Source organism: Pleurodeles waltl, chromosome 4_1, assembly GCF_031143425.1.
Source record: "Pleurodeles waltl isolate 20211129_DDA chromosome 4_1, aPleWal1.hap1.20221129, whole genome shotgun sequence".
Lineage (NCBI taxonomy): Eukaryota > Metazoa > Chordata > Amphibia > Caudata > Salamandridae > Pleurodeles > Pleurodeles waltl.
Window position 1 is genome coordinate 711,771,761 of NC_090442.1, and position 23,836 is coordinate 711,795,596.

A 23,836-nucleotide genomic window follows, 5' to 3' on the forward strand; every position below is an offset into this window, starting at 1 on the left:
ACCTTAGGGGTTGGACTGGCATGAAGTGGGCACACCTCCTATTCTAATTTCCCCGCCTGTGCTGCTGCCAAAAGTGGGGTCAGGACAAGTGGGGGGGGGGGGGGGGGGGGATCTGTCATCTCCACCATCTGGAGAGACCAGAGTTGCATTACAAAAGGCGGCCAGGCCTTTGAAGATTCTCTGGAACGTCCTTTCTGCCTGGGGGAGGTGATAACACTCTCGCCCAGTGCAGGCTTTTGTCTCTGGCCCTCAAGAGCGCTGGCTCTCACTTTCGGGGTCCAGGAAAGCATCTGTGGTGGAAGGACCAGTCAGACAACCCAATAGTAGCTGGTAAGTTTTCAGGGGACACTTCTAAGGTGCCCTCTGGATGCAGTTATAAATAAATCCCTCAATGGCATCAGTGAGGGTTTATTAATCTAAGATGTTTGATTCCAAACATCTCTATATTCAGAGAAGCCATCATGTAGCTGGGAAACTCGTAATGACCAGTGTCCAGCACATGTACTTAAAATGGCTTCCCTTGTCATTTACTATGTCTGAGAATCGACAAAGACACAGCAGGGGCATTTCTGTAAAATAATGCACCCTGCCTTAGGGTTGTAAGGCCTGCTAGAGGGGTGAATTGCATATATTGCATGAAGTGTTTAGGGGACATGGCACACAGGCTACGTGCCATGTTGTGTTTTCAATTTTGGGAACACCTTATGATGCAACCTGCTGGGTCCCTCAGAGTGGAACAAGCTACTTTGTGGCTCTAAAAGGCCCTCTTCAGTACCCATGTCCTAGATACCAGGGGTACCATTTACTAATGATTAACAGGGGGCTGAAAGGCTTGGTCACTTGGGTATCAAGTGACCAGAGTCTTGTTTTTAACGAAGGAACCCTGGCATTTGGGACCTGGTTAGCAGGAACCTAGTGCACCTCAGTCAAAGTTGCATCTACAAACCAGGTGAAAAGGGTGTGTGTGTAGGGGTGGGAAGGTACTTTAATCCAAACCCGGCTCCCTACAGGTAGATTGGTGTAGCGTGGAGGGTGGATGGAGTGGTGTGGATTGGGGTAGACTGGAGTGGGTTGGAGTGGGGTAGATTGGAGTAGGGAAGTTGGGTAGATTGGAGTGGAGTGGACTACACTCGAGTGGGGTAGATCGGGATACATTGGGGTAGAGTGGAGAGGAATATATTAGGGCAGATTAGATGGAGTGGGGTGTCCTGGGGTAGATTGGAGTAGGGTAGACTGGAGTGGAGTAAGGTAGATTAGAGTGGAGTGGACTGTGGTAAATTGGAGTGAGGTAGACTGGGTGGATTATAGTAGAGTAGAGTGGAATAGAGGGGGGACAGACTGGGGTAGTTTGCAGTGGGGTAGATTGTGATGAGGTAGACGGGGGAGTGGGATAGCTTAGAATGGGGTGAGGTAGATTGAGTGGGATTGAGTGCGACAGACTGGGGTAGAGTTGGGCAAACTGGCTAAGAGTGTGTAGAGTGGGGTAGATTGCAGCAGAGTAGATTTGGAGTGGCGCGTGGGGTAGCAAGAAATGGAGTAGATTGGGATGGAATGGAGTAGATTGGGGTGGGGAAGGTTGACGTGGGGTACACTGGAGTGGGATATACTGGAGTAGTTTGGCATGGTGGGGGTGTAGTGGAGTGGGGTAGACTGAAGTGGGATAAACTGGGTTGAACATGGTAGGGTAGACGGGAGTGAAGTTGGGAAGACTGGACTAGATGGGAGTGAGATAGGTCTGGGGTAGATTTGGGTGGAGTGAGGCAGATTGGAGTGGAGTAGGTTGCAGTGGAGTTGGATGGAGTGGTGTGAGGTAGTCTGGGATGGTGTGGTGTAGAATAGAGTAGGTTTGATTAGGTTAGGATGAGGTAGACTGAAGTGGATTGGGAAATAATGGAGTGGGGTGGAGTGGGGTAGACTGGAGTGGGGCAGATTGGATGGGGTAGACTGAGTAGAGTACTTTTGGGTTGAGTGGGATAGAATAGATTGGATTAGGATGGAGTGAAGTGGGTGAGATTGGGCTGGAGTGAGGTAGATTTTAGTGGAATGTGGTAGAATGGAGTGGGGTGGATTGGACACATTAGAATGAAGTATGGTAGATGGGGGTAGATTGGGTGGAACAGACTGGGTAGAGTGGAGTGGGGTAGATTGGGATGAAGTGGAGTTGGAATGGATTGGAGTGGAATGAGGTAGATGGACTGGGGTAGAGTGTTGTAGGGTGGAGAGGGGTGGATTGGAGTGGGTTAGATGGGGAGTAGTAGATTGGGTGGGGTAGATTGGAGGGGTGTAGTGGGTTAGACTAGAGTGGAAGGGGGGTAGATTGGGGTGGAGTGGAGTTGGAATGGTTTGGAGTGGAATGGGGTAGAGTGGAATGGGGTAGAATGTTGTAGGGTGGAGTGGGGTGGATTGGAGCGGATAGATTGGGGTGGAGTGGAGTTGGGATGGAGTGGAGGTGGAATGAACTGGATTGGAGTGGAATGAGGCAGAGTGGTAAATTGGGAAGGAGTAGAGTGGAATGGAATGGGATAGAGTGAGTGGTATGGGGAGGGTGGGGTAGTGGACTGGAGCGGAGTGGGTTAGATGGGGAGGAGTAGATTGGGGTGGAGAGGGTTAGACTGGAGTGGAGCGGGGTAGATTTGTGTGGAGTGTGATAGAAGTGGGGTAGATTGAAGTGAAGTGGGGGAGTGGAGTAGACTGGAGTGGTGTGGGTTAGATTGGGATAGACTGGAGTGGGGCAGGTTGGAGTGGACAAGAGTAGACTGGAGGGAAGTGCAGTAGATTGGAGTGGGGTGGGGTAGATAGGAGTTGAAGTGCAGTTGGGTAGGTTGGAGTGGAGTAGAGCAGATTTGAGTGCAGTGTGGTAGACTGGAGTGGGATAGCGTGAAGTGGAGTGGGACTGATCTGGGTAGAGTGTAGTGGGGTAGATTGGAGTGGAGTTTAGTGACGTAGATTGGGTGGAGTGGAGTGTGATAGACTGGAGTGAAGTGGGTAGATTGTAGTATATTGGTGTGGGGTAGACTGGAGTTGGGTAGATCGTGGTAGATTGGAGTGGGGTAGATTAGAGTGGCAAGGAGTTGAATTGATTGCTGTGGAGTTTGGAGTGGAGTGTGGTAAATTAGAATGGGGTAGATTGGAGTGGGGTGGGGTAGACTGGAGTGGAGTTAGGGATATTGGAGTGGGTAGGATGAGGGTACAGTGGAGTGTTTTGATCATATTAAAATATATGTTTCCACCATGCTTCAGAACTACAGAAAAAAATGTGCTTCATTTGTACTAATTCTGAAATATCTGAAACATCACCACAGTTCATTTTTTTGTGTGGTAGAAGACATAAATCCTACATCCTCTCCTCTTACATGGGTACTCAGCAGGATTGTCACAAAAATTCTCTAACTTTGGAATCAGAGAAAAAACAATAACACTATGCTCTCTGGAACAGACTGTCTGATATATGACCTTTGTCTTTGAAAGCACAGCTAGAATTCAGAAAAACAAGGTTTGGGCAAAGGTAGGGACAAACTCAAGCTGGATAACCTAACTCAAATAAAGTCAGCAAATAGAAAGCTACAAATGTGAATTACAACCCACAAAACCAATGGTAAGCAACAGAGGTACTGCATTCCTAAGTCAGCTTTCCAAGTGTCCCCAAGATGTCTTTAGCAAAAAAAGGAGAAAAATATGATTTCCCTCCACTCCAGAGATTTTTTTTTTTTTTTTTTTTATCAAACAAGTTATCCAATTTGGAGAGTTCAATCACGTTTTGTCTGCAGACAATTGTCTAGCAGCCTGGAACTGCATCAAGTTGCGTAATGGCAGCAAACGGCTATGATGATGGTGCCTTTAGGCAAGTCCAATTTGCTTACCTGTTTTCCTCTGTCCAAAACTGAGGGAATATCTGTTATGCGAGCCGAATGTTGGACAATTAATGTAGTTACTATTTACAGATATCTCAAATAAGTCAGCTAATAACTAACTTTTGCCAGAAATGTGAGTAAGCCTAAGCAAACACCAGCACAAATATATTGGAAACACAGTGGATATACAATGCAAACCATTCAGATTAATAGCAAATGCAGTCAACAAAGTAGGGCACATTAAGAACTGCAAGTATCTGCTTACATCGTTTTCACTGTCAAAAAGTAGAAATGCAAAAGACTCCTTCAGTTCCTCTTCTGTATAGCCACTTTGTTTCTTCTGCTGAGCAAACATTTTGAACTGCATTCAAAAAATAAAATAAAAAAACAATTAGCTCAAAACTAACCAAAGTGCATAACAGTCAATTTCTGTTTTTAGAAAACAAATACTAAACTTGACCTCTTTTGTGAAGGTTTCATTGGTCACAACATGTGCTTGGCTGTACTGGAAACAATTCTTAGATGCTGGAACCAGGAAATTGCTCTGTAGCAATGAATGGATCGCGTCAAAGGTAGGATGTGAATCTGGGCCCACTTCCTGAAACACTGAAGGGAAACAAGACATGACAAAATCATCATGACACAAAAATCACAAAGCAACCAGCTGTACACCTACATTGTGTCCAATGTTCTGACAAAGGTAAATAATCACTCCTTCTAAAGGACTATATCTATCATAATGATATGGGGTATTACTGAAAACATATCTGCAATATGCTCGGTGCTGCTTTGTCTTGGTGCTAATTCAGTGTATGTGACCGTTTAGAACCAGTTACAGCTTTTTGTTCTTGTGCAATTCTCACTCAAACAACACAGTGCAACTAGAACTCATTGTCCCAACAAACAGGTGTAGCTACGGAAAGCACAATTTGAATGTTCTAAATGAATGCTCTTATCACCATAAACACAAACATAGTAAGTCTGGAACGGTCACAGCTGATATGCTCACCCAAGGCTCGTCAAAAGGCATAAGGAGAACCATGTTTTCCAGTTTTGGAGGACATTATATGCACTTTTAGCAGTACTACTATCTTGTTTAAGAGTGCAAGCATCATTTATTTTTTAATTGGGGTTAATTGTTCAGGCCGACCTTGGAACTGACCACCAAAGCCTTGAGTTGCCATTGTTCCACCTTACATCACTGAATTTGTTAAAGCAGTGGCTGGAGGCGAGGTAAGTCTATATTTCACTTCTGGATCAAAACAGGTCTTTTCATGACTAGCTCAGAGACTGCAGAACTCAATTTCTGATCACAGTAGCCTGAATCCCAAACAGTTGAAAACCTGAAATCTGAGTAATGGTCCAAAGGACTAAAAAAAAAAAGCTGCACGTGCCAGCAGGAGAAGATCATCAAAAATCAAACAATTCACACTGGGAACTAATGCTGTTTGTTATCTCTGAACAGAACACTACTTACAGTCTTCTATTCAACAGTAAAACATGTCATAGCAGAAGATCCATCAGTTTCTCCATCTTAGAAATAATACATTTCCGAACTGAATGGGAATCTAACTTAAGGGAAGGGGAAAATATTCTAAAATGAAAATTTTATAAACACGGTGTTGTCAAAAGAATCTACTTTTAAGAAATTTCCAATGATTCCAATAAGTTTTAAAAAACCTACGTGAAGAAACTACAACCTATTTTTAGTAAGAACAAAATATGTACTTTTCAGAATACATAATATACCTTGTAAAGATGTTTGGAATCATGATAGTAATCTTCACTATGGGCTAGTATAAAACCCTAATGCCATTCAAGCCCAGGTTTTTAATAGAAAATCGGTTTGAGTTCTTCCTCTTAATGCTTTAAGCACTTCAAAACAATTTTGTCTTCAATGTGTTACATGACAGGCACAAGCATTACCATCTACTTCACAAATCTAATGCTGGAATGTCACACAGGGATGGGAGAAAAAATGACAAAAACGTTTTCAGCAGGCAAGACATTAAGAAACAGAACACAAACATATCAGTTTCAGTTTATTTATTTAACAGTGTTCAGTTAATTAAAACCATTACACAAACAATAAACACAAGTAATAAAATCATAAAGCACTACAAAGACCAATTTGACAGTGTGCAAGCTTAATTGTGGATTATTACAGAATTGCTTGCTAATTATCCACGTACATCCAAAGCGCTCGATCTCCATGAGCTGGCGTCCCAAATTTGTCCAAAAATGTTACCAGTCTGCAGCTGAGTTGCACATTGTTCCCTTTGAATCCAGCCAAAATTGCCAGCCTGCACCTGCGCAGTCCCCTTCGAGGCCACGCTGGTCGTAGAAGCCTTTTACTGCCCACCATAGTTTTTTTTCAGAGGCATATCTGATGCATCAGTGTTTCCGGGGCCAGCCCGCAGAGCCGACAGACGCCAGTCATGTTGCTTAGCATCCACCTTGGGAGATGGGCGTATGTTGGACAACAGCCCATTCAGTTGTTCATAAAGGAAGCTTTGATCCGTGGGTTGCCTGCTGACCCAGGTAAGACTGTGAGACAAGGCTGTTGTATGATGACCAGACAAGCCAGGCATGGCTTCGTTTTGATTGGACTTCTTTGTCCATTAACTGTGAAAAATATTTGGCACTTTCTTTAGTCACACGCTTGACGAGCTGACATGAGCTGAGTTGGAGTAGTTGGTCTGCCAGCCCCAGTGCCGTCTCAGAGGACTCAAAATAAAGACGGAAAGGAGAATTGGATTGCACAGATTTCAGCCCAGATGAGGTAGCATACAGTGCCTTGTCTTGCTGTCTTGAGTTTGTAGCATAAGTTAATAAATGTCCCCTTCCTCGCAAGAGACTGTTTGACCAGGCCAAATTCAAGATGGACCTGGGCTGGCGAAGCGAGATTTGGCAAACTAAACAGCCCCTTGAAGAGCATAGCAATCATTTTGTTAAAATTCCACTCCTCTACCCCTCAATGCTTTACTGCCATATGTAACTGTAGGGATTAGTTTGGCTTGAATGACCTTCAGTAGGGGGAGGTATATTAAGCAACCAGTGGCATTAACGTGCCTAAATGCAAGAGTAAGAGAGATGGATTTCCGGGTGAGACTTTCCAGGTGGGGCTTAAAAGAGCTGTTGCAGTCAAGAAAGGACGCCTTGGTATTTGTATTCGCGCACCGATTCAATGTTGCTGTTGCTCAGGTACCACTGGTGCCTTGGCCGTGCTGTCGACCTGAACGACATGATTTTTGATTTCCCTAAATTGATGAGAAGAGCGTTTTCTTCTGCGAATTCAGCCATTGTATTGAGTAACTTCTGGAGTCCTATTCTGGTATGGCTGAAGAGAATAAGATCATCAGCATACATCAAGCATGCCACAGCAGTTTTCCCCAATCTTGGTGGATGAGAGTTCACCTTGTCCAGTCTTATTGGTACATCAGCCAGAAAGAGGTTAAAGAAAAGAGGTACAAGCATGCATCCCTGAGAGGTTGGAATTTCTCTAGAGAGGTGCATGCCATCACATAGTTTGACCCTCACCCTTTGTGTGGAGAAGGGTTATTGCTTTTAACAGGGGAGCTGGGATGCCCCACTTTGCAAGTTTAAACCATACTTTCCTTCTGTCTACAAGATCAAATCCTGCTTCATAGTCTATGAAAAAGGGGAAGAGGGGCTTCTTGGTATGCTAACATTGGTCGAATAATAACAATGCAGCCATAAGATTAGCATTTGTGCCTACTCCTTTGGAGAAGCCAGTTTGATTGAACATGATCAGATTGTTGTCGGCAATCCAGGTTTCAAGTTCCTCCAAGAGCATCCCTGCAAAGATTTTGGACTCAATGTCTAAGAGTGCAATTAGTCGGTAGTTAGCTGGATCGTTAGTCAAACCCCTTTTGAATATTGGGAAGATGATTGCGCCTCTCCAGGATTGCGGAATTATGTTGGTGGTAATTATGGTGTTGTAGAGTGCCAAAAGATGTTTAACCCAAAAGTCAGAATCCTCTTTGTACGATGTGGCAGGGATACCATTGGTTCCTGTGGCTCCCTCCCACCGACACTAGTTGATTCTCTTTTGCGCTGTTTCTGAGAGAATGTGAGGGCAGCTACATGGTTGTTAAGAAAAGTGAGCAGTACTTTGAGCTTGAACTTGAGTTTTTTGCTGGGACCAAAGACACTCACCTAGGTCCCTGAGTCGGGGAGCTGAAGTGGCAGGAGAGATATTGATACCAGGTGAACATATCTATTATGTTATGGATTTAGTGGAAGATCAATAAAGACATTAGCACAGAACTTCAAGTGATACAGGTATTAGATGAGTCTGCAATATTAAACTATGCAAATTAAATCTTGATTAACCAGTAAACTTGGCACAAAAACATTCAAATGATGTAAAAGGTGTCATCTGTTTATCTCTCGGATAAACATAAGGTATAGTGTCAGAAACAGAAACATGCTTAGGTAGGGGCCCGATCTTAAAAAGTGCAATAGGATAACCCTTGACATATTTGTTCTCTATAGATAGACATGAATCAGTGTGGCAGCTGTGATAAATATTATCATGTCACTACAATATTTGATATAGTGGATAATTTCATTCACTATTCCGATGAGATGCTCGAGCAGCTCTTTCAGAAAATGTACTGATGATACTATTGAATTTTTAAAAAAATTAGCAGGGGTGTGGAATTTATTCAAATATCTACTTGTCCAGGGGACAGGTTGCTTTCTCAAATCTACTTGTCCTGTAAAAAGATCTACTTGTCCCTTTGGTGCCATGTAGTGTGGCGACAAATTATGGCAGCAATCTCATTATGTAAGAGCTCTGATAATAGCCTCTCTGATTATGCCAGGGCTACTACCATAGTAGGGCTTGAATACTTGCAGTTTCAAACCCTACTGTAGCAATTTCCTTATTTTGCCACCTTTCTTCAGATCTGCATACTGGAGCTGGAGGAAGCAGTAAGCAATACTTCCAGGGCTGGAATGCCTTTGAATCTGCAAACCCACTAACCTGCATGTTTTAAAGATTTTCACCAGCTTCTCTCTAATATTTTCCCATAATAAGAAAGGTTGGACATTTACTCCTGACAATGGCAGAATTAGAACTTCTTCCAGGGTTGGGAAGAAAGTGGCCGGAGGGAAAATGAACTTGCAAATGCTCAATAGATTTTCACATGAGCAAATCTACACATGCGTATTTACCCATGCTAAAGTACAGTTCACAAATATTTTATAGGGGTACGACATATACCATGGGTACACTTTTGTGACTTTCTTTAAGAATTTTGGGCCACACGTAGGTAGGTTCAGATTTGCGACTCGCAAATTGCGAGTCGCAAATCCGAATGTAGGATGGTGTCCCTGAAACCATCTGTGATTCGCAAGGGCTTCGCAAATGCCCACCTAGTGAATAATCATGAGGTGGGTCGCAATTTGCGACCCCCTTGCGAATAGCAGCCCTCACAGGGATGGTGGCCTGCTGGAGACAGCAGACCACCATGTCAGTGACCGCTTCCTTAAAGGAAAACGAGATGCATTACAAAAACGAAAAATGAAACACTTTCGTTTCATTTTTTCAGAGCAGGCAGTGGTCCGCAGGACCAGTGCCTGCTCTGAATTTTTTTTTACAGTGACATTCACGATGGAAACACTTTTTGCGAAAGTGTTAGCACCCATTTGAAATGGGTGCAAACTGCGATTGGTTTGCGCCCGCGGTCACAAAACAATCCTACATTGCACTGCGAATCGCAATTAAGAAGGGAACACCCCTTCCTAATTGCGAGTCGCAAACCCGTTTTACGATTCGGTAACCAGGTTAATGAATCGCAAAACTGGGATTGTGCATCGCAATGTGCTTTTTGCACGTCGCAAACAGCGAAAGTCGCTGTTTGCGACATGCAAAAAGCTACCTACATGTGGGTCTTGGTCCCTAATTAGGTCTGGTGTTAACAAAGACATTTTGTTTTTATTAAACTTCTATTTCTCTCTCTTTTGGCTGGCTTTACTGTGAGTGATCGCATTCTGCTCTTCCACAAGGAGCATATTGCCACACAAAGTAGTTTTGTTCAGTGTCAGGAACTACAGTGGCAATCAGTGACGTAAAGAAACTGGAGGGTGCTCCTTTGCAAAGAACATGGAGGAGCCCCCTCTCCAGACTCACTCAGGGCAGGTGCTGTGCTGAAGGGGCCCCCTGGAGGGCGGCTGCGGGGCCTTTGTTATGCCACTGGTGGCAACATGTGCTTTTAGAGTTCAAAAACTTTTTTTTTTTTTTTTGCCAGTGTTTGTTACAATGTTGAGGGCCTGGTAGCTCCCACAACAATAAAGTGTTACAAAAGCCATGTCAAAACAAGACACGCATTGATGAAACTAAAAGACTTATAGAAATTTCAGACCAGTTGGCTTTGTCAGTGTTTGTTTATTTTCATGCTTCCCATATTCGTGTTGAAAATGGTTACACTGATTTTCCATTAGAAAGATTTTTGGGAAATACTAGCATGCATCAACACATTTTACTAAATGACACTTCATTTGCATCTAATCAGAGAGCATTCTGGGAGCATTATACTTAGCCTCATAGCCTAAACTTTTCAAACATGTGTATACACCTTTTTTTTTTTGTACTGGAACCAACGTCAGTAGTGAAGTGTGACCTTAAAACATTTATTTACAGCACTCACCCTAATAATGAAGGCTTTCAAATAATGAACCATAAATACAAGTTCGAACAGCATTATCTTTTGGAAACACATTACCTCAACTGCAGAGAGTTCCACTCTCTGTAAACAGGCAGCCAAAGGGTTTGTGCTGCAGAGGGTTGGGCCTACTTGTCCCAAGGACAAAGTAAACATAAAAACTTGTTGCCCTTGACCCCAAACAAGATGTCCCGGGTCGGGCGATAGGAATTCCACATCCCTGTATTAGTAACTTTGTTTGAAAAAGAGTGTGGAATTGTATGCGTTTTAAATTCTAAATATTCGTTATGCTATTTGTCTTAATTATTAGGTAAATACCGGTAGAAATGTAATGTATTTGGAACTCAATTTGAGAATATTCACCACCAAGAACATCAAGTGAACCAGCTATAATTAAATTACACTAAATTCCTGTTGTCTTTTTCTTTCATTTTCTACATTTTTTGAGTCTTTGAGCAACCATTGTTTGAAGATTTAATCACTACTTATGTGAAACTGGCCTGCATGGTTAGATCCCATTATTCAGTCCACAGCCTCAAACAGGTTTTAAAAATTAAAGCTTTGACTCATACTTGAGAGTTTGGCTGTTCAGAGAGGGTGAACACACTTTCAGTGCTTAGCAAACTAACATCACAATTCAGCACTACAAATAATAAACTCCACTATCAACCATCAGTAATAAAAAAAAATTAAAAATAAAAATCAAGAAAAGTCCCCGCACCTCCAGAAGAAAATGTACGACTTGATACTCATGGATAGGCATACGCTGATGGGCCTTACAGTTCAAACAAAACAGCCAAAAGTAGGACTTGAGTACATGTTAATAGATGCTTTAGGTTCTAGGTGAACCATGCTGAATGAGCAGGTCCCAGACAAACAAAACATAAGGATCCTTTTCCTTGAGCAGAACAAACTAAGCCCATCACAGTCAGTGCCTTACCCATCACCAGTCGATGCAAAAGAAAGAATGTTCATGAAGAAAATCAATTTACTAGAAGTTGGACATCAAACGAAGTGAGAAATCAATCAATCAATCATAGCATTTGAAAAGCACACTACTCACCCGTGAGGGTCTCAAGGCGCTGTGCAGGAGGGGGGGTGCTGCTACTGCTCAATCAGCCAGGTTTAGAGGTGTTTCCTGAAGGTTAGCAGGTCCTGTGTCTGTTGCAGGTGGATAGGAAGAGTGTTCCACGTCTTGGCGACAAGGTGGGAGAACGATCTGCAACTGGCGGTCGTTCTGTGGATGCGTGGAACGGTGGCAAAGGCAAGGTCAGTGGAGCAAAGCTGGCAGATCGGGGTGTAGAAGGAGAGTCGTCTGTTGAGGTATTCGGGTCCGGCGTTGTGCAGTGCTTTGTGTGCATGGGTGAGGAGCTTAAACTTTATTCTCTTGTGGGCTGGGAGCCAGGGCAGGTCTCTCAGGTGGGCTGTGAATGATCAGGATGAGTCGTGCGGAGGCGTTCTGTATGTGTTGCAGTCTTTTCTGGAGCTTGGCCGTGGTTCCTGCGTAGAGGGTGTTGCCGCAGTCCAGTCTGTTGTTTACGAGGGCTTGGGTGACCGTCCTTCTGGTTCAGGTGAGGATCCATTTGTAGATCTTCTGAAGCATGTGGAGGGTGTTGAAGCAGGAGGAAGAGACGGCATTGACTTGCTGGGTCACTGATAGCGATGAGTCTAGGATGAACCCCAAGTTGCGTGCATGGTCGGTGGGTGTCGGTGCAGTTCCCAGTGTGGCAGGCCACCAGGAGTCATCCCAGGCAGAGAGGGTGGAGCCGAGGACGAGGACCTCAGTCTTGTCAGAGTTCAGTTTCAGGCAGCTGTTCATCATCCATTCGGCGATGGCCTTCATTCCTTCGTGGAGGTTGGTATTGGCGATGGCAGGGTCATTGGTGAGGGAAGAGGATCAGCTGAGTGTCATCGGCATATGAGATGATGTTGAGGTCGTGTGATCGGATGATGTTTGCGAGCAGAGCCATGTAAATGTTAAAGAGGGTCAGCCTGAGGGACGACTCCTGGGGTACGCCGCAGATGATCTGGTTGACTTCAGAGCGGAATGGAGGGAGGCGGACTCTCTGGGTTCTGCTGGTGAGGAAGGAGGTGATCCAATCCAGGGCTCTGCCGTGGATCCCTGCGTCGTTGAGGCTTGTGTGGTGGCAGACGGTGTCGAAGGTGGCCGAGAGGTCCAGGAGGATGAGGGCAGCGGTTTTGCCATTGTCAAGTAGGGTCCTGATGTCGTCGGTTGCGGCGATGAGGGCGGTGCTCTCTGGGAAGGTGGCAGTCTCAAAAGGAGCTGTTGATGATCTTCCAGAGTTGGGGTCGGATAGTGTGCCGGAGAGGATGGTGTTCATGATTTTGATGGTGTCGTCGTTGACGTGGGATCAGGAAAGCAGGAGGTTGGTGAGGCTGGGGGGTGGTGAGTCTGTGGTGTTGGTGGATGACGGGGCGTCTGGGTATTGAAGCTGTCATGTAGGTCTGCAATCTTGCAGTAGAAGAAGGTGGCTAGGGAGTCGCAGAAGTCTTGCGATCGCGGGATGTCATGGACGTTGGAGCCGGGGTTGGAGAGTTCCTTCACGATGTTGAAGAGCTCCTTATAGCTGTGTGTGTTGTTGTCAATGCGTTCTTTGAATTCGTTTTTTTTGGCGGTTTGGATGAATTGGTGGTGTCTGTGGATGGCGTTCTTGAAGGCTGTGTGGTTGTCCGGTGTCTGTTCTTGGCACCACTTCTTCTTGAGTCTTCAGCATGTTTGCTTGGATTCTTGGAGGTCGGACGGTGAGCCAGAAGGCCTTTCTGTCGGTGCGTCTATTTCAAGGTTTCTTGACCAGGGAGAGAGGGTTGGCACAGTCGTCGATTCATTGCCTGAGGTTGTGGGCAGCTGTGTCAGTGGTGTTGATTGGTTGGTTCCGGGAGAGGGTGGTGATCAGCTGGTCTTGGGGGACCTTGTTCCATCTGCGGTGGGAAATCCACTGCAGGTGGTGGTGCGTTGTGGGTTTCTCGAAGGCGAAGCGGATGCAGCGGTCACTCTTCATTAGAGCTCCCATCTGGCTGTGCCCGATCCACAACATCACAACATAGGTGCATGGTGGGAGACTAGACTCTGAGACAGGCTCTGGCTGCACGTGCTGCCCAGTCAGAGACTCTGTGGAGCTAACAGGCTGTGGAGGGCTCTTTCCTCCTTCGAGAGCATATGCCCACTGCATATCTCGCCTCTGATTTCTCCACTGAACGGCTGTGCAGGCAACACTGCTTGGCCATGGGCCGTGACAAACTTGCAGAGGTGCAAGGCCAGTCTACAATAGACAAGTTCACTGCCTTATCATCAAGTGCCACAGTTCGATAGTCGCCTGTGAGGCCCAGGATCAGGCCACTGCTCCACGAGCCCCTTCCCCGACAGAAGTCACCAGAGCCATCCTGCTGACGTTTCAGTCCTCCCGACCAGCGCCTGAATCCAAAATCGTAGTAGTGGAGGTGAAGGGGTCACTTCTGCGGCAAGATCTGCGAGGTGTTGCAGACAGAGTGAAAGAGGCCAAGGGACAAGTATCGGTAGTGGAGGACAAGCTGGGAGAACTATAGGCCACAGTCTTGTGGTTGATGGGCTCTACACAACATCTGGAGGAGCATGCCAAAGATACGGAGAATAGAGCCCTGTGCTGTAACTGTGGTTTCATGGGCTTTCCAAAGGGCGTGCAGCGATTGGCCCAAAATAGCTTGCTGGAGGATTGGATCGCCTGATGGATGCCGGCCTCCCAGTTGTCCTCCTGCTTCATGGTGCCTCTGGCACCTAGGCAACCCCCAGAACCCCACATAATCATCACCAAAATTCTCTATCACAGAGACCGTGATCAAATCCTGTAGCATTCACGACAAGCTGGAAACCCTATTTATCAGCACAACAAATCACGATATTCCCGTACTATACCGTCAGATGTAACAGGCCTGGAAATCCTATGATAAATGAACTTGCAGTATATGCTGATGTTCCCAGCGCGACTCCAGGTCAGTCATAACTCCAATGTCTTTTTTAACATTCCCAAATCAGCCTAGGAGTGGACAACGGTACAGCAGCCCACCCAATACCTTGGGTGGGGGGATATGGGTGAGGGGTGTGGGGGGGCGGGGTTCTGGGTCTCCTTGGTTACTCATTGAGGTCGTAGAGGCAGGGTTGGCTACAGATTCTGACTCAAAAGCAAAGGAATCACGCTCTTGGGTTGTGCCCTGTGGTCCCTAGGGACTACCCTCACAGCGGCTGCCCAATCAGCCCATAGTCCACGAACTGTCCGCTGACTTGATGGTGACTTCTCTATGTTACATCATGTCATCACAACAGTCTCCTTCATCCATAACACACCGGCTCATATCCAAGGGGAAGGGGTGGATCAATTTCCCAGACTTGCCCTTAAATATGCGTTTATAGTTCGGCAGGGGTGACATGCTTCTGGGGGGAAGCGTGGGGTGGAGGGCCGTGGGGGGGGGGGAATATTAATGTTTACTGTGGTTGTTGTTTTGGTTTTTTTTGTGCTATAGTTTAGGATGTTTTGCTACTTCACACCACACCATTGTGATCACGAAAACAGAACTTGCACTCTATTTCCACAACGGTTTATGTCACCAATAAACAACTTTATGCAGAGACAGTCTGCCACTCACAAATTATGCCTCCTCCTTTGGGGATGGCCCATTTCACGTTGATGATGTGGCACATCAATGGTCTTAATGATCATATTAATCGGGGGCGGGTCTCTGCTTTGCCAATCGTTATGGCCCTGTAGTCCTGCTCTTACAAGAGACTCACCTGCTCGGTACCAACACCTTCTTTAGGGCTAGATTTGGGTTTGACAGAATTTATCATGTCAAGCACATCTGGAGCTCCAGAGTAACAGCTGTACTCCTCCATACAATATTCCCCCAGAGGTCTCACAGATCCATCTAGACTCCTTGAGAAGGTACGCTGTGGTGGAGGGCACCCTAAACGGGTACATACGCCAGCATTTATGTCCCTCCCACTAAGGATGAATTGCAAACGCAGGTCCTCCAGCTCACTCAGGGTATTACCTTTATTGAAGAGGATTTTAATGACATAATTGTTCCCAGGACTGACTCAATGGGGCTGGGGGTCACCAGAGGCAGAGAGGGGAAGGGGTAGAAAACTGGTTGGAAATTTTAGGTCTCTGTGATGCGTGAAATGTGTGGAATCCCAGAACCTCGGCACACACACCCATCCCCTGCAGCTCACAAATTCTTGTCCTGCGTTGATTTAATCCCGCTTCTGGACTCCCTTACACCACTGACTCACATATACTGCCTCAAAATATTTCTGATCATGTCCAAGTAACCTTCACCTTTGGCAGACAGCACATGGGCTCTTGCCCAATGTGACAACTCAATGCCTGCCATCTGCAGCAAAGCAAATTCAGGGTCTTCCTAGCGCAGGAGGCATGGACAGTAATATGATTTGAATCAGGGCACCGGGAGTTCCCCAGGCACCCTATGGATGGCCAGTAAGGCTGCAGTGCGTGATATGATGAGATCTCACCTGCGGGGGAAGGAGCCAGTCAAGCCCCAAACAATTACTGAGCTAGAGTCCAATATCCTTGAATTTGAATTTAGAACTATGCCATATGGACGGCTGTGAGCTGCACCAGCTACCTTTGAAGAGAAGATCACTTCAGCAATTGGCTCTCGAGGAGGCTCTCCAATATTGGCTGGCCTCGACATCAAGGGTCTGTGAATTTGGGGAATACGCCTGGCAAGCTCTTTACTGGTTGGCAACGCATGAGGCTGTCTCTCGGAGCATTTCTTTAATTGATACTGGAGATGAAGCAGTAGCAGAGAGGGCTGCAGACACAGCAGCCAAGTTTGCAGCCTTTTACGGTAATTTATATGGCTCCAGGGAGTGGCCTCCTAGGGAGGACACTCCGCTTGTGTTAGACATTCCTGTGCCCAAACTAATGGGAGTGATGGGCGGATCTGGACCGCCCCATTGCAAGGAAGGAAATAATTCTGGGAAGATCCCAGGACCAGATGGGTTCCCCATTGAATATTACTGGCACTTCCAAGTCCACCTGACGCTCCACCTCCTGGGCCAGTAGCAGGACATGGTAGACAAAGCTCAGCAGAGTCACAAGGCCCTGGCTTGCCTCTTCTTGGTGAGGACCAAACTGCTCTCTTTCTACTAGATTTTGAGAAGGCATTTGAATCAGTCAATTGGCTCTTTCTGGAGGAGGTGATGACAAAGGTGGGCACAGGTTCAGATCCTTGGTCCAGGTGCTGTATTCCAACTCCAGAGCCTAGGTCTGTGTCAAAGTCCATCTCCTTTGGAAGTGGCCAGGAAATCCTCCAGGGATGCCCCATGTCAACGCTTCTCTTCACGCTAGCAATAGAGCCCCTGATGGATTGGGTCAGATGCGATGTCCACGCTTAGAGGTTGGACTGGGGGCTGGCGACTGAGGACTCCATTGTTATATACACATATTATGTGCTTTTATACATCTCCTGCTGTCCCTTATGATCCCCGCGTGCTGCAGATACCCTAGAAGGTGACACATTCGGACTACACATTAACTGTCCCAAATCAGGCCAGGTCCTTTTGACAAGACAGCCTATACACCCAGAATGGCAGGCGCTGCTCACGGTACACAGGCTTAGTTTCCAAAACTTGAGAATGCATGTAGCTTCTCTACCCAGGGCTTACATGTCGTCTGGGCGAAACTACCCCTTAATACACTGGGTTATATAGCCTTGTTCAAAATGACTGCCTCGCGTGCAGTATGCCATGCAAAACTACCCCCTGCTCCTGTCACAGCACTGGTGGCGCAACCTCTCACCCAAAATACAGGATTTTTATTTGGCTAAATAGCCTACTCAGATTGCCTATGGGAAATACACGGAGTCCACCTGGGATGGTGGGAAGGGTATGGCAGACATTTTCCTTGATTACTGAGCAACCCTGCTGCTGATGGTCAATTAATGGCTGAGTGGGATCTGGGGAGATCCAGCCTTTGGGATGGAAGTGGCTGATTTGGGTTGGGATAAGATCTCGAGGGATGCTACACCGAAACACCATCTTCTCACATCTCCCTGAACTCACCAGCGTGGTTCTATTGACCTGGAGCCTACTGCTAAGGTGGACTGGATGCGGCATAAAGGTCACACTCCAGACCCTCCCTCTGAGAGGGCAGTTGGCTGGGTCACCTCTCCTCCTTATCTGGGATCAGCAGTTGGGACAAAGCAGAAATTCCACGGTGGGAGTCTGGCAAGATGTATACATCAAAACCTACCAGACTCTACAGGAGGAGCGTGGTCTGCATAGGTCTATACTCTTTAGGTACCTTCTGTTGCGCCATACCCTTGAGCAACACCGAGACTCCCTTGTAAGTGTCCCCAAATGTAGATCCCTGGAACCACAAATCCTTAGGAGACCCATTAAGGGAGTGGGGGGTCTCTCGGATTTACAGATCCTTCATAATTAACAACCTGACCTATTCACAACCCTAGGATCCCAGTAGGAACAATGGGTGGGACCCCTAGACGATTCAGACTGGAGGGGTGCCGCCATGTCTCCAAGGGTACAGGTCACTTCATCAAGGCTCTGACTTATCCAACTTAGTTTTCTACATATGATATATAGACCACCAGTGCAGCTCTGGCACGCTAGAGACACCGGCATGCTGGTGCTGTTCTGAACCACCACTTCTATCACACGGTGTGGGAACATCCTGTTATTGCCAGGTACAAGCAAACTATCCCCACCACTCTCTTTAGATTGTTTGGGAGACCATATTGGCTATTTTTCTAAAACTGGGGGGTGTCCGTTTGTAGTGTTTTCACTTATTACTGTGTGTTATGTGCAAATGCTTTACACATTGCTTCTGAGATAAGCCTGACTGCTCGTGCCAAGCTACCAAGGGGGTGAGCACAGGTTATATGAGGAGGTATCTCCCTTTTCCGTACTAGAGTGAGGGTCCCTACTTGAACACGGTGCAAACCGACTGCCAACCAGAGACCCCATTTCTAACAGGGGGCATGAGTGAAGAGGCTCAAATGGTGGACCCAAGAGTCTAGTAAGAACAATGTTAAGGTTCCAGGGAGGGCCTGGGTAGAACCCTATGGGATCTGACTCATTTGAGTCCTTCCTTAAAAGCTTTAATAACTGGTATTTTGAACAAAGACAGATGCTGTCTAATTTGGAAATAAGCAGCTACTGCATCCATATTGAAGTGTAAGCTAAATTTGCTTTTGGCAAATGAAAGAGGTAGCTGGTGATGTCCTGCACTGTGGTTTTCACAGAACCAATATCTGTGGTTTGGCAGCAGCAAACAAAACGTTTCCATTTTGCTGCGAAACATGCTCTAGTGGTGGGTTTGCAGGCTTCCTTAAAAATGTCCATATATTCTTGTGGTAATCCAAGGTGGCCAAAATCTATGACCTCAGGAGCCAAATTGAAAATTTGAGCAACTTGGGGTCTGGGTTTCTGATTTATCCTTGATTCTGGGTGAGAAGGTCTGGTCTGTTGGGGAACTTCGTGTGAGGGACTACTGAAAGGTCTAGAAGTATGGCGAACCAGTGCTGGCGTGCCCAGGTGGAAGCCCCAAGCATCATGGAGAGCTTTCAAACCAGAAACAGGATGAGAGGGAGAGGTGGAAAAGCACAGGTAAATATCCCTGACCAGCTCATCCATTGTGCGTTGCCCTTGGATAGGGGGTATGGGTACCCGGAGGTAAAGTTTGAGCATTTTTCATTTTCTGCTGTGATGAAAAGGTCTATCTGAGGGAACCCCCACCTTTGGAATTATGACTGGAGGACTTGAGAGTGGGGTTCCTATTTGTGGACTTGTTGATGCATCCTGCTGAACAGGTCTGGAAAGCTGTTGTCTGTTCTCAGAAGGTATTTGATCAACAGGTGAATGTTGTGGTGAAGATCCCACTTCCATTTGGTCTGAGACAGGTGTGGTAGTTGTGAAGACCGCGTTCCCCCTTGCTTTAGTAGATAATACATGGCTGTCATATTGTCTGTCCAGACTAGGCCAACCGAGTGAGACAGGTGAGGAAGGAAAGCTTTCACTGCAAGGTAGATCGCCAGAAGCTTCAGGTAGGATGTTTAAAGACTGATGTCTGTAATCCCAAAAACCTTTCATTGTCACGTCTTGTAGATGGGCACCCCAACTCCTCTGTGATGCATCTGTGGCGAGAATGATGTCATAAACAGGGTCCAGGAAAGGCTGCCACCTTTAACAGATTGTTGGAGTCTCACCATTGAAGAGAACAACGAGTGTGGCGGTCTATCAACACTTGATGTTGCAAGTGACCCTGTGACGGAGAGCACTGGTGAGCTAGACATTGTTGCAAACAATGCATATGTAGTCTTGCATGAGGAACTATGGCAACGCAAGATGCTATCATTCCTAGTAGTGGTATAACTGTCCTTACTGTGAGTGTTTGGTTTGACTGGAACTGGGGCAGGTTTGCTTGAAATTTCTGGATTTGAGCAGGATTGGGGTAGGCTAATACTAACTGTGTGTTTAGGATTGCTCCTAAATATAGCTGAACTTGTAATGGTTACAGGTGAGTCTTGGAGAAGTTGATAGTAAAGTCTACATTGTCAAGATGATCTATTTTCATCTGAGTGTGTTGTTTGCAATGATGACGACTGTTGGCTTTGATGAGCCAACTGACCAGGTAGGGTAATACATGGACATTTTTCCTTTGCAGATGTGCTGTGACTACTACAAGGCTATCTGTGAACACTCAAGGTGCAGCAGTGTCAACGCTACGGCGGTGTTCGTTCTAGGGCCCACCCCAAGCCAGAGCAAATCTCCATGCTCTTTTTCCTGGTCCCTTTGGGGCATTGGTGGTCATCTTCACATAAAACTCATGGTTACATATAGGGTGTGATCATGCTTATGTGTAAGCAGAGTTCAAAGACTAGCATTATCTGTGTCATAATTGTTCATTGACAGCGCTACGCATTTCTCTCATCTGCTCAAGGTCAGAGTGTTGATTAAAGAGTCGCATTATCTGAGTTAAATGTTATTATTCTGACTCGTGTGAATCTCGTGCTTGTGATTTATTGTTGCACTCTTAAGGAAAGGTTCAGTACTAAGTATTGAGTGAATGAATGGAGATCTTTGGGGGGCATTGTTTTGAGTGTTTGAGGAAGTGTGACAAGAACACATTGAGGGCCACATATTTCTATGAGTCTTTATCATCAGAAGATTATTATTGTGCAGCACCACAATTTGTTGATCTTCCAGAGAAGTTCCTGGACTGCACACAAGTTGTTAATATGGCCACCTTTGATGACCTGCTAAAGGTGATCAGGCAAATGTAGCAGGATTTGAGTCAAAGAATGGCACTGCAGCAGTGGCTGACAAGGTAGTACAGGTACAAGATAAGGTTGGGAAAGGTAGACCAACTTCCTTCGCGAATCCATGGCAAGCAACCCCACCACAAGCTTCAGGTCCATCTTAGCCCACCAACATATCTCTTACAGTCCCTACACCAATACCTTTAGCCACCTAGAGCAGTTTTCACGAGATCCTGGTAAGGCCTTTCCAGACCCACAGTCTTGTATTGCTTTTCTAATTTCGTACTTATCAGGCAATGCAACAACCTGGGCTGTTCTGTTGGTCCGCCAAGACAGCCCTCTACAGTATAACTGAAAATGTTTGTCCAAGAATTTGAGAATGTCTTTGATCGAAGAATAGTCACCTTGTCAGCAGATCGAGAGCTGTTAGAATTGCAGCAAGACAATAAGGAACTGGTCTCGTACTTGGCTCATTCAAACACTTAATAGGGGAAACAGCATGGCCTCAGGAAAAAAGGGTGGCTCTCTTCTATTAAGGTTTGAAAGACAACTTGAAAGATGTTCAAGCACAAACTGACCCACGACCAACCGCCTGCTGAGACCTCATTAATCTTGTGTTAGGATTAGACCACTGCCTCGCAGAACAAAAGGGAGAGTGACGAAAACCAGAAAAAGGAAACTGGCGATATGAGCAAGGGGAAGATCCAACAACCACATAGTGATGCTACCACAGAGCCCACGGAAATCAGAGCATTCTCTATTGTGGTCGTAAAGATCACTTTCCAAAAGAATGCCCAGTGAAGCCAAAAGGTAAGACATTGTTGTCAAAAAAGAGTTTACCAAGTACAGAGATAGGAACGGAAATGTAGATCGCACAAGTGGTAGAGAAGGGTTACTCTTCGGTGTGGTGTCAATCCCTTCTCGGGAAAAAGTCCCTAGTGCACCAGTGAAACAGCTCATTTGCAATTGGACTTTGAATTGCGTGTTTATGAACAAACTTACAGAACAAGTGTACTAATAGACTAAGGAGCCACAGGCAACAATATTGACACTCAGATGGCTCGATCAGTGAACATTTCCTGTATAAAAAAGACAACCCCTGAAGTGGTGCAATCTGTCAATGAAAAGATATTGGCAGGTGGTCTGGTTACGTTGCAAACCGTCTTATTACATTTGAAATGTGGAAAGCAAGACACACAAAAAAGACACTCTGAACAAATCACGTTTGATGTTATAAACGCCCCTCGATATGGTATCATCCTAGGAATGCCTTGGTTGAGTCTTCACAACTTCCATACTGAGTGGAAAGAACAAACGTTAAAATTCACCTCCTCATTTTGCATTCACGTGTGTTCACAAGTTAAAGAACCTGGGTTTCCTTCTAGATCACAAGTAGCCACAGCTGCAGATAAAGATACGGACTTACCACCGTAATATGCTCAACTTAGGAATAGCTTGTGGAGTGGTGACATGGAATACAGGCACACTTGTGCCTTGACTAGATGCATTTGATGAAAAGGAGGCAGAGGTAATGCTACCACACAGACCATGTGACTGCCAGATTGACCTACTATCTGGTGCTCCAGTTCCTAGTTGTTGTATCTATGCCCTATCTGATCTGGAAACTCAGCATCTGAGAGACTATTTAGACCAATACTTGGCCAACTGGTTTATCTGCCCTTCCAAAGCCCCCACTGCATCACCACTCTTCTTCGTCCCTACAGCCAATGGAGATTTAAGGAGCTGTATAGACTACAGAGCTCTAAATAAAATCACTGTAAAGGACAGATACCCCCTACCCTTGAGTCTGGTTCTTTTATATCAGGTGAAGAAGGCAGCCATCTAGACAAAATTTGACTTGAGGGGGGGCATACCATTTAGTCAGAATGAGAGCTGCAGACGAGTGGAAGACTGCCTTTAATACATGTTATGCCCTGTTCGAGTACACTGTAATGCCATTTGGTCTCTGCAGTGCCCCAGCTGCGTTCCAGTTCCAAATGAATAATGTCTTACATTAATATCTTGACCTTTTTGCAATACTATGAATCGATGACATACTCATATATTCCAACAACGAAGCGGAACATGAACAACATGTTACAGAGGTTCTACTAGCCCTTTGAAAACATTATTTATACTACAAATTGAAGAAATGTGAATTTCATGTTAATATAGCAGAATTTTTGGGTGCAATACTTACCCCTGAGGGGATGAAAATGGCTGAGAGAAAAGTACAGGCAGTAGCAGTATGGCCTATTCCCAAGTCAGTACGGGATGTGCAATGCTTACTTGGCTTTGCTAATTTTCATTGCCACTTAATAGAACATTCTTCACAAACAGTGTAAGCCATCGCCAGGTTGCTAAGAAAAATGAGCCATTAGTGTGGTCACCTGAAGAGGATGGAGCGTTTGTAACACTTAAAAAGGCTTTCACTACCCCACCAATCGTGGCCCTTCATGATATAGAACATCCATTCAGAGTGGAAGCAGACACTTCTGCCATCGCAATTGTTGCCATCCTTTCCCAAAGAATCACAACACGGGACAACTTCACCCAGTTGCCTACATGTCCAGTAAACTCAACGGTGTCGAGCAAAATTACGTCAGCGCAGAGAAGGAGCTCTTAGAAATACGAGAGGCTTTCAAAGAGTGGCGGCACTAAATACAAGGAGTAAAAACCTACAATCACAGTTTACACAGATCACCGTAATTTGCAGTTCATGAGTGCAGCTCGTCTCCTAACACCCAGAAAGTTACAATGGATGCTGTTTCTTTTGCAAAATTTGACTTTATTATGACTTTCCAACCAGGGACGGACAACCAGAAAGCAGATGCTATATTGTGGCAGGAGTCTACGACCATACATATAGTATGCCCTCCTCAAGCTATAATCACCCCAGAAAAGGTTCTATGTCTCACTGATACGGAGAACTTCTATGAACTATTCAAGATCTTATTTTCATGGAGGGTTGGCAAACGTGGGTTCAAGAACAATTACAAA

General features: G+C 45.6%; 1 protein-coding gene across 3 annotated transcripts in view; it reads right to left on the reverse strand.

Moving 5' to 3' along the window:
* Positions 1-23,836, reverse strand: part of TASOR2 (transcription activation suppressor family member 2) — a 759,889-nt gene that overhangs the window by 725,889 nt on the left and 10,164 nt on the right. For all 3 annotated transcript variants that reach the window (XM_069229296.1, XM_069229295.1, XM_069229294.1), the window contains exons 2-3: positions 4,312-4,457; positions 4,117-4,212 (exon numbers count right to left, since the gene is read on the reverse strand). In XM_069229296.1, the coding sequence (XP_069085397.1) occupies positions 4,117-4,212; positions 4,312-4,457 (242 nt within the window). The remainder of the gene's footprint in view (positions 1-4,116; positions 4,213-4,311; positions 4,458-23,836) is intronic.